At 43.2% G+C, this 14,108-nt stretch overlaps 1 protein-coding gene across 3 annotated transcripts; it reads left to right on the top strand.

Annotated features, from left to right (window-relative positions):
• Positions 1–6: 6 nt before the first annotated feature.
• On the top strand, positions 7–14,040 carry KARS1 (lysyl-tRNA synthetase 1). 3 transcript variants are annotated; one of them, XM_017643292.3, is made up of 15 exons: positions 30–164; positions 2,382–2,561; positions 4,320–4,479; positions 5,417–5,582; positions 7,551–7,644; positions 7,996–8,182; positions 8,268–8,393; positions 9,377–9,496; positions 10,542–10,704; positions 10,804–10,977; positions 11,136–11,221; positions 11,570–11,655; positions 12,305–12,431; positions 13,122–13,265; positions 13,753–14,040. In XM_017643292.3, the coding sequence occupies exons 2-15, from the start codon at positions 2,416–2,418 to the stop codon at positions 13,849–13,851; spliced, it is 1,878 nt and encodes a 625-aa protein (XP_017498781.3). In that variant the 5' UTR covers positions 30–164; positions 2,382–2,415; the 3' UTR covers positions 13,852–14,040. The 3 variants fall into 3 exon arrangements, with proteins under 3 accessions (XP_073082958.1, XP_017498781.3, XP_073082957.1); XM_073226856.1 differs by lacking the exon at positions 30–164 and adding an exon at positions 871–888; XM_073226857.1 differs by lacking the exon at positions 2,382–2,561 and having other exon boundaries at positions 7–164.
• Positions 14,041–14,108: the final 68 nt, after the last annotated feature.

The raw sequence follows: 14,108 nt of genomic DNA, 5'->3' as shown, positions 1-14,108 counted from the left end.
AAACTGCCCGTCCCCTTCCTCCCGGAAGAGGCGGGGCTTCCGGCTGGAACCTGGAAACTTAGGTTCGACCCTGGTTCATTTTGGGTCGGGCCCTCGGAAAAGATGGCAGACGTGCAGGAGGCTGAGGTGAAAGTGGACGGCAGCGAGCCGAAACTGAGCAAAAAGTAAGTGTTGCTGCTGGTCATTAATGTTTTGCGGTCGGACAGACCGGCTAGGAATGGCCTGGAGGGTCTGGCCGGGGTGGCTGAACCTGGGGCCCTCCTGCCGGTTCTCGTGGGTACAGACACGCCGGGAAGTGGCTGCTGGCCCCGAAACTACGCCCCCCAGGGTGCCGCGTGCCCGGCGCTGGCGGGGTCCCCCCTGTCGTACTCTTGGAGTAAGAGAATGCAGAGAACTGGGAGGTAACAGAAAAGCGAAACTTACTCCCCCTTCTGGGAAATGGCTTAATTTTATTAGTGAGCTGCGCCCCGATAAGCAGGTAGGAGAAATGTTAAATACCCCAGCTTTTCAAAAAAAACCTTAGAGCCGTGGCCATTCTAAGCCTTATTTATTAATGCGATCATTTGTAAAACTTCGTGCGCCTCTCCATACGGGTTAGGCAAAGATCTGTGAGTAACTGAGCCGAGGACCAGTGTTCAGCGTAGGGACCATCGTATCAGCCGGGTACACCAAGCTGCCCTTTGGAGCGCTGCTAGTATATCTTTGGTAACCACTCCAAATTCTTGGAGTGTGAAGGTAACTATAAATAAATCAAAATTAACTAGCGTTTTAACTGCCTATGTCTTATATTCTCAAATATATATTTTCCCTCTCAACCGGGGTTCTTCAGTTGAAGCGCTGAACACAGGCAGTGATTTGAGTGACTGTTCTTCAATACTCCCAAAGATGGTACGTAACTAGTACCATTCCAGAAGCATAGGAGAGAACTTAATTCATTGCAAATACGGCTGCCCTAGTGCATGAGGGCTCAGTTCTGTTGCTGAACCCTCATGAAATTTTTCTAGGCACTCAACTGGTGAATTGGTGTTCCCTTTTTGTCCCCTTATGCTTCAACTAGACTAGAAAAATGAGGCAGGAAATAGCTAAATTTATGGTTTGATAGCACCCTAATATGTTGTCCTTCTGGGCATATCTGATGGATCTTGATAGGTGTATAGAAACTGGTCTTAGACTACTTCCTTTGAAAAATTGGACTTTGATCTGTTACATCAGTAATCGAATTTTAGAATTATAAATCACAGATGCCTCCTAAGCAAGATATCCAGAGTATGATTTAAAGACAAATTGAGGAAACCAACTAATTCCTTTCTGTCTTTTCTTAAATTAATTACCCATAATCTAAAGCTACCACTGTTTTAAAGCAACTTTTATGTATCAGGCACTTTGCTAGAACTATACATTCTGTCTAATCTCAATAATCTTGCAAGGGAAATGTTAGTGCCTATTTTTTTCACATTAGTAAACTGAGGCTCTAGGTAATTACATGCATTGCTGAAGTGTGCAGACCTAAAAGGTGTAGTCTGTAACTAATCCAAAGCTCTGGAGCGGAGATCTAAAATCCAGTCTGTAGCTCCACAGCCCATGCTCTTTATACTGACTGCACCATACTTCACATTGTCTGCAAGGATCTGCTGTTAATTTGTATTCCACTAGTGGCTATGAGCTAAAATAATTTTTTTATGATTAACATGTCCTTCTATTTCTTAATTGTTCTTTGAACTTCCCTTGTCTGAATCCTTAGCGGGCATTTCATGCCAGTTATTTTCTCCAAGTTTAAAAACAGTTGGGCTGCCTGCTAACTGATCATTACCAAATGAAAGGCCAAGTTTATTTAAATGCAATGAAGAACATAATCCCTGTAATTTTGTTGCCTTCCAGTGTTAGTGTTAATGTATAGATGTAATGTAGTCTAAGACCTAGAGCTCCAAACAAGAACTTTGACTCAGGTGCTTTTGTGTGGTCTGCTTTTAGCTTCAGTTAGTTTGCAGTTAATAGTAACATTTTATATGCTTCCCGTTGCTGTCTCTGTGGCCAGGTATTTCATCTCCTAGAGAGAAACTACATGTCAGGGACTTCAGAAACACTTGCCCCAGGTCCTGTCTTCCATTTTCTAGAATGTTGTGATCATTTCTACCTGTAAACTATTGATTGACTTACTTTTAACTTTTGATCCCAGATAAGCACTTCTTTACCACAGCCAGAACAGAACATTGTCAGAGTTCCAGCACAGTGAATGTTAATAGGGCTGCTGTCAGTTAACAGGGTCTTAAATGGGACACTGAAGGTTGTGTAACCCCCCAACCCATAAGAGTAGGCATGCTGGTTGGGTGTATGTATACTGTCTGTCCCATCTGACACCACATCTCTGTGTTTCCTGTTAGGTGGTGGTAATCATTAGTTCCAGGGTGTTCTGCCATGTTGATGCAAGCTGCTGTAAGGCTTGTTAGGGGGTCCCTTCGCCAAACCTCCTGGGCACAATGGGGGCAGAGGGAACTGCGACTGTATCAACTTGCTCCTTTCACAGTGCTTCACAAGGACAAGCCACTTTCTGATAAAAGAAGGTTGGTGCCCATTACCTTCTTTGTTGCTCTGGGAGCAAAAATCTTCCCTTTACTCAGGTCCTTATCCTTTATGCCTCTGGCTAAGTATTCGGACTTGTTGCTAAGGAAACAAAGAGCCCTGCTACCAAAACCATAGTCCTTTTTCATTTTCTCTTTAATAAATTGAAATTCTCTCTAGATTCTTGAGATGATGTTTGGGTCTTATTGTAGAACAGTGCTGAGAACAAAGCCTTTGTATGAATAAAAAATTTCTATTGCAGTTTATTTTCTCTTTCCTATCTTTCTGGACTTGGTTTGCTCTTGAGATTAGTTTCCTCTTCAGTCTCAGTTCTATCCCTAGGGCCTTTTTGGATTATCTTTAGGATTGATTTGATTTAAAGAGCAAGACCAAGTTGAATGGACAACAGGTTTATTATGTTAATGCTACAAAGGCTTAGATGCCCACTGACTGAATTACAGCAGATAGCCTAGCACAGTATTCTTGGAAAGGTTGTCTTCACAACTGTTACAGATTATTTCGATACAGAGACACCTACTTTGAAGGCCTCAGTTTTCTTACCTAAAACATTATCCTTAAAAACCCCCAATTAAGTTTTCTAAATGACTTATTCTAAACTTATATTGAAAATTAAGAGTGTGCCCTAAAGCCAGATAATCTGTAAGCAGACATGGGATCATTTGCCATGGATTATTATGGAATACTTGATTAAAATTGGTGCTTTAAAAGAATGATCGATCCTATTTGAATAAGAGGGTATCTCTCGTACACAAATCTGTTTTCTGAGTTCAAGCAAGATTTCAGAGCAGAGTGTTTGAACAGTGAAGGATTTGAACCAGAAATTTATCTAAATCTGCAAGATTTCTGTCCTAGGTGCAGAGTAGAGAGTTAAGAAGAGCTCACATTTGCATGTCGGCTAAATGCTAGTGACAGGGTCATCTCTTCACATACATTATCTAAATCCTCACAACATTTGAGGAGGAGAAAATAGAAATCTGTTATTGCCATTTTACAGATGGGGAGAAGTAAAGTCACTTGAACAAGGTCATATAATTGATTGGTAGATAGGTGTGTCAGGAGTCCCAAGCAGTCCGACTCCAAACATGGTATAGTATCCCCTATGCTACACTGCTTTGTATACTTTTCAGCCCAGTTTGTCAAATCAAGTTCCAGTGGACAGAGTGAGACCAGTGCTGAGGGAGAGATTGTCAGTGGTGTATCTCCTTGAATTCTGAAGAGCCACCTCTCTGCCACTCTGTCCCCACCCCAGACTAACCCACTTCTTGGGGTAGAGAGGATGGCAGAGAGAGCTGGAGACATGCGTACGGTCTGGTACTCTAGGAACTTCATATTCTACAAAGGATACTGAATAACTAAGATTTAGCCCCTGGCCTCAAGGAGCTAGCTCCCTAACCTACCTACCTTGAGAAAGGCCTATCTTTCTGATTTCCTGGAAAACCTTTTTTCCTATTCCAAATACAAAACTGATGTGTAGGATTTTCTTTGTCCTGGTGTATCTTGATTTTACTTGGGACCTCAGACTGGAAAACAGACTGGGAAAGATCTTCTACACCTTTATTCTAAGTTTTTTTCTTTTCTCTTTCACCTATAGTTTAGTGACTAAGAGACTAGAAGTGGGGGTGTAGAACTGGGTGAGAGCATTTCCCCAGGCTATTCACATTTTGGATAATTGGCTACGGGGTAGAATACTAGAGGACTCCAGGCAACTGTCCCAGTGAACATTTTCATCTTCCCAACAGTGAGCTGAAGAGACGCCTGAAAGCTGAGAAGAAAGTAGCAGAGAAGGAAGCCAAGCAGAAGGAGCTCAGCGAGAGACAACTAAGCCAGGCCACTGCTGCTGACACCAGCCACAGCGCTGACAATGGTGTGGGTGCTGAGGAGGAGAGCCTGGACCCAAACGTGAGTCCTCCAGTCCTCTGGCTGGGCACAGGAAGCTGCTGATGGCGCTGATGGCACATTCTTTGGGGCCAGGGACTCAGATAAATAGGAACTGGAATGAGCACTGGGCCTGGGTCACGTGGATGAGGGCGGGCCCACTGTTCCTTCTGGTTAAAGACACAGGCCCTGAGCATCTTTCTGATCAACTCCAATAGGCATTTGGGAGAACCTAGTACTTCCGCGTGACTGGTTCATCTCCCTCGGAACTAACTGGGCCTCATAGCAGCCCCAGACCAAATATCTCCCTAAAGATGGGCTAGGGTTTACTTTAGAGCAGTGATGAGCACACTACGTCTGTAAGCCAGATCCACCTTCCACCCCAACTACCTTATCCCTCCTCCCTGGTTTTGAAAATAAAATTGTATTGGAACGCAGCCATGCCTTTTTGTTTACGTGTGTCTAAGGCTGCTTTCACACTACAATAGCAGAGTTGACTGGTTGCATCAGAAAAAGTTTGCTGACCCCTGCTGTTGAATATTCCTTTTTTATATCGTCCAGGCCCTGTAGACCTGTCTTGTGGGAAAGTCTGATGTGAACCCAGGGTAGGAAAGAAGATAATAGATTCACTGTGCAGATGCACCCACAGACGTGTTAACCAAAGCCACCTGAGCTCACTAAGCTTTTACTGTTTTAGGCAGACTCCAATTTTTCTTTTTGTTGAGTCTTGCATTTTGGAATTCCGGCCTTTGTTGCCAACTGTGGGTCTGGCCACCTGCATATTTTAAGTGCAAATCTCACTCCATAATCAAATCCTGTGATTTCAAGGGTATGGAGGGCTCAGTTAAAGAAACCTCAATGTATTGGGGCCACTCCAAAGCAGAATACATTACTCTGCTAGCCTGACCAGGTTCAAGTTGTCAAAGACTTTTTTCTTCTGTTCTGTTCGTTTGTTTAATAGCAATACTACAAGATCCGCAGTCAAGCAGTTCACCAACTAAAGGTTAATGGGGAGGACCCATACCCACACAAGTTCCATGTAGACATCTCGCTTACTCACTTCATCCAAGAATACAGTCACCTGCAGCCTGGGGACCACTTGACTGACATCTCCTTAAAGGTGGCAGGTAGGAACTAACTCCCTGGCAGTTTGTGGAGCTCCCATAACAGGCAGGCCTCTTCAGTGACACAAAAGAAGATCTGGGTGGTCTTGCTCTCAAATAGCATGTATCTATTTGAGGAAGTAGAGCAGCCCTGAGCTATGAGGTCGCACCTCAGATGAGGTGATGCTACAGAGGAGGGTGATGTCTGTGGGGAACTCCTGGCCTGGCGCTGCTCCAGGTTCACAGTCTTGCATGGGGACTTCCTTTACCAGGCTTCTAAGAATCCCAGTATGTGGCTTCAGAATGCTTTGCACTGAAATTGTATTTCTACATTTACTTAGAAGTTAATAGTATCTTGTGTGGGATCTTTTCCTTTAAGATAAGTAAGTCCTATCTTTTTTTGCTCCCCAAAAAATAAAAGTAAAACTATTAATCGTAGAAAATTCAGAACATTCAACAAAGCAAAAAAGTTTCATTACCCATAATCCCACCACCCTGCAAATGCCTAAACATCCAAAAGTTAAAGTCCAATCATTTTACTAAAACATGTCTTGATGTTAGTCATTCTGGGTCAGTATTCTCAGTTACACAGTATGCCCTTTATGTATATTTTTTCAAATCTTTTAGGAAATTTTTCTTGAATATAATTTTTGTGTTCTGTTTCTTTATTGCTTTTGGGACTCCTTTTATACACATGCTTGAACTTTTCAATATTTGTTGCTTTTGTTAAATCCCTTTTCTCTCTCTTTATACTTTAATATTGAAAGTTCATCTTCCTTCCCACTTTCTCTTAAGGTATTATTTGTCCTGTTTATTTACTTTTATTTCCTTCTACTTTAGTCTTCATTTTGGAAATGATTTTTTACTTCTAAATTTTCGTGTGTCACCTCATGTCTTCATTTTTCCAATTCTGATTTGTATTCTTTCATATTTTGTGTCATTTTCTTACTGCCTTTCAGTTCATTGTGAAACAGAATTTTTCCTATTTTTTCCTGAGTCTGTCTTGAGTGCTTTCATTGTGGGGATGTTATTCTCTCTGTTTTTAAGAAATAATTTTGTATGGCTTTCAGCTGCAGTACTTTTATGTTGCTTGTTTTTATGTGAAGTTAGTTTTCCTGAATGTTAGAAGGAGGCTTGGTTCTGACAGCTTTTCCAACTTCGTCAAGCTCCCTCTTCTGTTATTTTATGAAGTGTACCGAAGTACAGCAGCTTGCTTTCTGAGATTCCTGGCTCTCTGCCCCTTCCTCACTTCTGTTGGACCTTTTCTTTCCTTTGTCTCTATTTTCCTGGTCTTGTTCAGTTCTCTGGGGGGCTCATCCTAGAAGGGAGGGGAGCCCCGACGGTGAAAGAGTGTTCCTGGGGGCTACACTAAAGGACATCATTCCTTTAAACCTTCAGAATGCAGCCCACTGTTCTCATTCATATGGCAGTGGGCAGATCCCCTCCCCGTTTCAGCTGCCATCCTCTAGTTAGCCTGCCACATTATCAGGAAATGCCTGTGCCTGTATAGCACATACCAGTTCGCAGACCCTTCAGACACTCCTTGCTCCTCACAGCTTTTTCCTGTAAGGAGGTCCTAGGGCTCTCAATGGTCTGCCCCATGGCTTGTATTTGGGGATTCTTGGGACTATCTTCCCATGTAATTTTGTTGTAAATTTTGGCCTTGGCTTTTTGGCCTTGCCTATCTAAGTTGTGCTTTCTCTTTATAAGTGAAGAGTCAGGGAGACCCAAAACCTATGCTGCCACCAACACTGCCATCTTCCAGGAATCTAATGACCATCTTTAAAACCAGTTCTTCCTGCACATCCTAAACTGGGTTCAGTGGGGGTTGGGGTCATGAAGAAAAAGGTAGGCAGGGCTTAGGCCTCATCTAAAGTCAAGGCTTTCTGGTTCTCCCTGGATGTAAAATATACAGAGGGAGCTTTTGGGGCACTAATAATCATGAAATAGCTCCTGGTCTGTCAGTCAATATTTCTACTGTTCTTTTTCTAGGTAGGATTCATGCCAAAAGAGCTTCTGGGGGAAAGCTCATCTTCTATGACCTTCGAGGAGAGGGGATCAAGTTGCAAGTGATGGCCAATTCCAGGTATATAGAAATACCCAATTACAGGCCTTTGATAGGTTGGCCCAGAGCAGCATGGTTGGGGAGGGAGGCCTATGTGGTCTTTTCCCATTGGTGTTTTAAAGTCAGAAGTGGGATATGGTCAGGTAAGGCTGAAAAAAGAATAAAAAGGCTGTTTGGTCACCTGGAGAATGACGGCTGTCAGGTGCATAGCAGTTGAAATTCCAGTACTTTTTTAACAGTTGGCCTTGAATCTGAGATTCTGCTTGGCTCACATTAACTAGGCACTAACAATTTAATGAGGATTCCAGAGTAAACCAGTGTCAGTTTTAATGTAGGATATTGTATACCAAATTACATTTTCCTTTCACTCAGGAATTATAAATCAGAAGAAGAATTTATTCATATCAATAACAAACTGCGACGGGGAGACATAATTGGAGTTGAGGGGAACCCTGGGAAAACCAAGAAGGGTGAGCTGAGTATCATTCCTCACAAGATCACGCTGCTGTCTCCTTGCTTGCACATGTTACCTCACCTTCACTTTGGCCTCAAAGATAAGGTGAGCTCTCACGGCCTCCGAATTGTGGCTTATCATACCATTGAATCAGACGTATCAGTGATATCTATCTGTTGTTTTGGTTTAGGAAACACGGTATCGTCAGAGATACTTGGACTTGATCCTGAATGACTTTGTAAGGCAGAAATTTATCATCCGCTCGAAGATCATCACATACATAAGAAGTTTCTTGGATGAGTTGGGATTCCTGGAGGTGACGGAGAGTTCCTTACCTAACATGACGAGCCTGTCTTTCACTATTCCTTCCCTTTCCTTTTCCAAGGCGTATCCTGTGTCAGTATCTTTCATGCTTAATGAAAAGTCTCATTTCTTGCCAGTGCCTTTGTTCCACTTGTTTATTTGGTGCCCTGATTAGGAAGGCAGGACCTGACTTCCAAGATAACGGGCAAAGTGTAGGGCCATCAACACATTGAACATGGATGACATCATTAGCATGTAATCAGCTCATTTTGCTTTTTTGTAGCATAAAAAAAAGTATGAAACAAGTGAGTGCATATTACTGTAAAACAAATTCAAATAAAAAGCAAAACTGAAAGTCCCCTTTCATTTCTCCCAACTAACTTCCTTCCATAAACTTAATGGTATGTCTCCTTCACACCATTTATTATGTATACATACATATATACCTATACATGTTGCAGATGGGGTACACTTGTAAATATTTTGGATGGGTTTTATTTTTTGCTTTAAATATAAATGAGGTCACGGTGTGTGTGTTATGATGGACTTGCTTGCTTTTTTTTTTCCACTTTTTTTCAGTTAGAGCCCTTTCTGGTTGTGTTTGTGTGTGCATATTCATTTTTAATGCTGCCTAATTTTATTTTCCCTATTAATAATTTAGGTTTGTGATTTTGTATGCTTTATGAACATCTTTGTACTTATGTGCAATTGTTTAGGGTGGATTTCTAGAAGTAGAATAAGTTAAAGGACATGAGCAGTTAACATTTTTAATAAATACTGCAACTTGATATTTGTTTGGTATTAACAGAAATTGAGACATTACCCTAGAAAGTCAAGCTATCTCTGCTTTTTTGTCAAGCATTGCACATTATTATTGAACTTAACTTTTACTTGGGGATAACAGGCTTAAGATATATCACATGCAAAGCATGAGCTATCCCCGAGGTCTCTGGTTTAAGGGCCTCTGAGGACTAAATATTTCTCCCTTTCTTTTAGATTGAAACTCCCATGATGAACATCATCCCAGGCGGAGCTGTGGCCAAGCCTTTCATCACCTACCACAATGAGCTGGACATGAATTTATATATGAGAATAGCTCCGGAACTGTACCATAAGGTAATCAGTAAGAAGATGCCCTGTTTCCTTAGAGAAGCAGAAAGCTGGAGAACCATTGGCTAGGTAGGTAGGTACAGGCAGAAATATGAGCAACAGTGAGGATAGCACAGCCAGGAGAGTGTTCTGATTGGTCAGACTTGTGAGTGTCACACCTCTAGAGTTTCTCTATAAAATCCGTACAGCAGTGTATGGCAGAGGGTAAAGGGATTGTCATTCCTTGGTATGCAGATCCTACTAACCTATTTTGATTTCCTTAATACTTAAGTTTATAGTCCCTCCTTGGATTAGATCTGATTTTAGACTTTTGTAGAAGAAAGACCTTCACCTCTGTCTGGAAGTTGGAAATATCCTCAAATAACCAGAATAAATATTGAAGACTGCCACTCAAGATTCTCAGCTGCAGACAACAGAACCTGTTATGACTAATTTAAGCAAAAGCAAAGTGTATTCAAATAATGTAAATAAGGAAGCTCACAGTTTCCAAGAGGATCAGATAATAAGCTTGGAGACCACACAACTAGGAATTGTTCTGAGTCACATCACTGGGCTGTTGCTATGGAGAACCAGTATCTTTTCCACCTTGGACAGTTACCACAGCTCATAACTCCAGCACAGGGCACAGGTCATTTACATTAGGACCCCTGCAGTTACTACCTCTAAAGACTAGATATCTCTGACTCCCTTCACCAGGAAGAATTCTGTGCAATATTTACATCTTCTTTCAGTAGCTTCCATGATGAAGTCCCACAGGTGTGTGTGAGTGGTGGGGCACTTGGGTCATGTGCCTGCATCCCAATCCCAAGAGAAGCTTCTTTCTTGGGGGGCTCACACTCACAAGCTGGAGGACACCCCAAAGTATTCCCGAGTCCTGGGCAACCAAAGTAAGTGGACTGTCCACTACAAAGAGCTAAAAAGAGTATACTGAGCCTTTGTTAGAGAAAGTGGGCCTGAGCTGTGAAAACCAAGTTACAGCTTTTATAGACAGAAACTTTTCACAGCCATGGAGACAAGACTGGTCGCTGTGACCAGGCCATGTTGTTACTAGATGCTGGTGGTTGGTGGCATTGACCGGGTATATGAAATTGGACGTCAGTTCCGGAACGAAGGAATTGATTTGACTCACAATCCTGAGTTCACCACCTGTGAGTTCTACATGGCCTATGCAGACTATCACGATCTCATGGAAATCACAGAGAAGATGATTTCAGGTGACCCCTCCCTTTGTTTTTCACACGTCTGAAGGGCTGGTGTACTGCTTCTAGGAGGTCTTCCTGTTGGCTACTTTAAATGATAGATTTCTTTCCCAGGAATGGTGAAGCACATTACAGGCAGTTACAAGGTCACCTACCATCCAGATGGCCCAGAAGGCCAAGCCTACGAGATTGATTTCACCCCACCGTTCCGGAAAATCAGCATGGTAGAAGAGCTTGGGAAAGCCCTGGGGGTGAAGCTGCCAGAATCTAACCTCCTTGAAACTGAAGGTAAAGTGATGCATTTCTCCAGCATATGGCCCTCCTTTCTGGTCAGCGCTGACTTAGATTAGGTCAGGGCTAGAATCTCCCACACTGTTCTCTTTATATATTTTTTTTACCTGGATAATGCGATGTCTTCTGCACTAATGTGTACATTCATGTTACAGAAACTCGCAAAATTCTTGATGATATCTGTGTGACAAAAGCTATTGAATGCCCTGCACCTCGAACCACAGCCAGGCTGCTTGATAAGGTAAAAGACCATATGCTTTTAGTACCGGCCCTCATCCAGTGGTGACCAGCCCGCTGCTCCCACTGAAGGTTTACTCCACTGTGGAGAACTAACTTGTACAGAAGCTTCACAGGAAAGCCCTAAAGAGGGAAATAAGAGAATTAACAAGTTTTGAACTCCTGCTGTACTAAGCTCTGTGCCAAATCATTGTGTGTGTTAACTCATTTAATTCTTCCAGCCATTGGAAAGCTTAGGATAAACCCCTGTAGCATCAGGCGTGGGTTGGAGATGCTCCTCTTCCACCAAGACTGTGTCAGTCAAACTGCCGTCCGGAAGAGCTCTCCAGCTGTGCTCTGCTTTCTCCTCAAGCTTGTCGGGGAATTCCTGGAGGTGACATGCGTCAACCCTACATTCATCTGTGACCACCCGCAGATCATGAGCCCTCTGGCCAAATGGTAAGATAGAGCATGGTGTTTCCATTACCTATTGCTGTGTAACAGTCTCAAAACTTAGTGACATGAAACAGTTGACCAATTCCCAAGATTTTGTGGGTTCAGTGAGTAGTCTTTTAAGTTCTACATCGTGCCGGCTAGGATAACGCAAGTGGCTTTTTCCAAGTGGGAACTCTGCCAGGGCACTTTGCCCCTCGTCCACATGGGATCTCCTCCTCCATAGCCCCTTCATGTGGCCTCTCTCTCTGGCAGCACAGCCTGGCTTCCTTACATAGTGGCTCAGTTGCAAGTAGAAGCATTCCAAAAGAATCGGCCCCACTGTGCAAACATATTTAACCTCTGTTGATGTTCCATTGGCCAAAGCAAGTCATATGGGCAGCCCAGAGTTACTGTGACAGAAGGGCATGAATACAGGAGGTATGGTTCAGTGTAACAGTCTACCACAAAGGTTTCTTGTGGAGGTAACTAAAGCCTCTGTCTCTCTAACCGTCCTCACTGTTGCACCAAACAATTTGGTGCTGAGAATGTGAACAGGCTTCAGGTCACAATCAATAACACTTCTAAGTTGACTAGAATGTAGGACTCCTGTGTTTGTACCAGATGTTATTAGCAAACTTGTATGTTCAGCGTCCCCTTCGGTCTCCTGTTCCAGGCACCGCTCTAAAGAGGGTCTGACTGAGCGCTTTGAGCTATTTGTCATGAAGAAGGAAATATGCAATGCCTACACCGAGCTGAACGACCCCATGCGACAGCGGCAGCTTTTTGAAGAACAGGCCAAGGTAAGGAAGGAAGAGCAGCAAAGTCCTCTATTTATTCAGTGTCCCCACTGATCAGGAAATACCAGCCTTAGCCCTGGTCTGTGTCATTGGCTACATCTCTTGGTCATTTCAACAGAAATGAAAGAGAAAGCCACAGACTTTACTGGAGGAAGTCACATTCCAAGATAAAGATCTTGAGTAGTTTTGGCCCTAGAATTTCTCTATAAGAGAATGATTATCTGTGAGGGGAATGTGACACTTGTCCTAAAAATACATTTGCCTCACAAAAACATAACTCTTCTTAGATGGTATTTTTATTGAGGTGGACAGGTAAAGATGAAAGAAGGCAAAGCCCCCACAGGCCGCCAGCACTGGCACTGCCACTGTTGGGTAGTTTGAGGAAATGGGAAAAAGATTGCTGGGAATCAGAGTCTCTGAAAGTCAGCCTCACTGGCCTCACAGAGCCCAGCAATGAAGGCGTTTTCATTTCACAGAGGAATTTGCACATGTTCTGAGGTGGAGTTCATCAGTTCTGACCTCCAGGTCTTTCAGAGAAATGCTCCATCCTGAAGTTACTGGGAAACAATTCCCTACAAGTGCTGGGGTCCAGAGCATCCCTCGAATAGTAAGCCCTCTGAACGTTCGGACTTGCTCATGCAGACGCTGGGACGCTGCAGCCTGAACGGTGTTGGTGTTTTGGTTCTCTCCTAGGCCAAGGCTGCTGGCGATGATGAGGCCATGTTCATAGATGAGAACTTCTGCACCGCCCTAGAATATGGGCTGCCCCCCACAGCCGGCTGGGGCATGGGCATCGACCGTGTCACCATGTTTCTCACAGACTCCAATAACATCAAGGTGCACTGTGGCCCACGGTGGGGAGCGCCGTGTGGGGTGGGGCAGGCAGAGCGGTTAAACGCTGCTCCTCAGGACGAGGATCAGAGTGTCTGGCCTTAGGTGGTTTGGGTTTCTTCTCCCTGAGGCAGAAAGAATACTAATTGTTTACATTTCTTGAGGATCCAAGGACATACTGAGCCCTCTCTGTGCATTATCACATGTAAGTTAAGTCAGCCCTGTGAGGTGTAGAAACTTATCCCATTTTTATAGATGAGGAAATCATATTTTAAGAGAACCTCTGTGTTTCTTCATTCTTTTTCAACATCATGCCCCAGGCAGTGCTGTCATTTATTTCCATCCTCAGTAATTGAGAGGGACTGAGGTGAAGTAAAAGAACACAGATCTTTGGATTTTAGTGGTATCAGTAACCAGAGGCAAAAGGACTGGGTGGACAGCTGTGAAAAACTAGATGGCTTCTTCACTTCAAAATGCGTTTTCTTTCCAATAGGAAGTCCTGCTGTTTCCTGCCATGAAACCTGAAGACAAGAAGGAAGGTGTAGCAACGACTGATGCATTAGAAAGCACGGCAGCTGGCACTTCCAGCTAGAAAGGAATAATTAATGGCAAGTTGTGTAACTCAGGTATCTTTGCATTTCTGCAAAAGATCAAGGACTGCAAGGGAATTCTTGGGTATTGCTATCCATTTGACTACCACAGTTCAGCTCAGCCACCAGAGGAGAAGAAGAATTAAGAATTCCTTTTTATTCCTTACTACAAAATAAACCATTTGTCTGTACTCTTGTCTCAGTACTCTCTTTACCTTTGGGGTATCAACTTTCCCTCAGACAGCCGGCCTAATGAATG

This window comes from Manis javanica, chromosome 17, assembly GCF_040802235.1.
Source record: "Manis javanica isolate MJ-LG chromosome 17, MJ_LKY, whole genome shotgun sequence".
Lineage (NCBI taxonomy): Eukaryota > Metazoa > Chordata > Mammalia > Pholidota > Manidae > Manis > Manis javanica.
The sequence above is the reverse complement of the archived record's forward strand: the minus strand, read 5'-3'. Positions and strand labels throughout refer to the sequence as shown.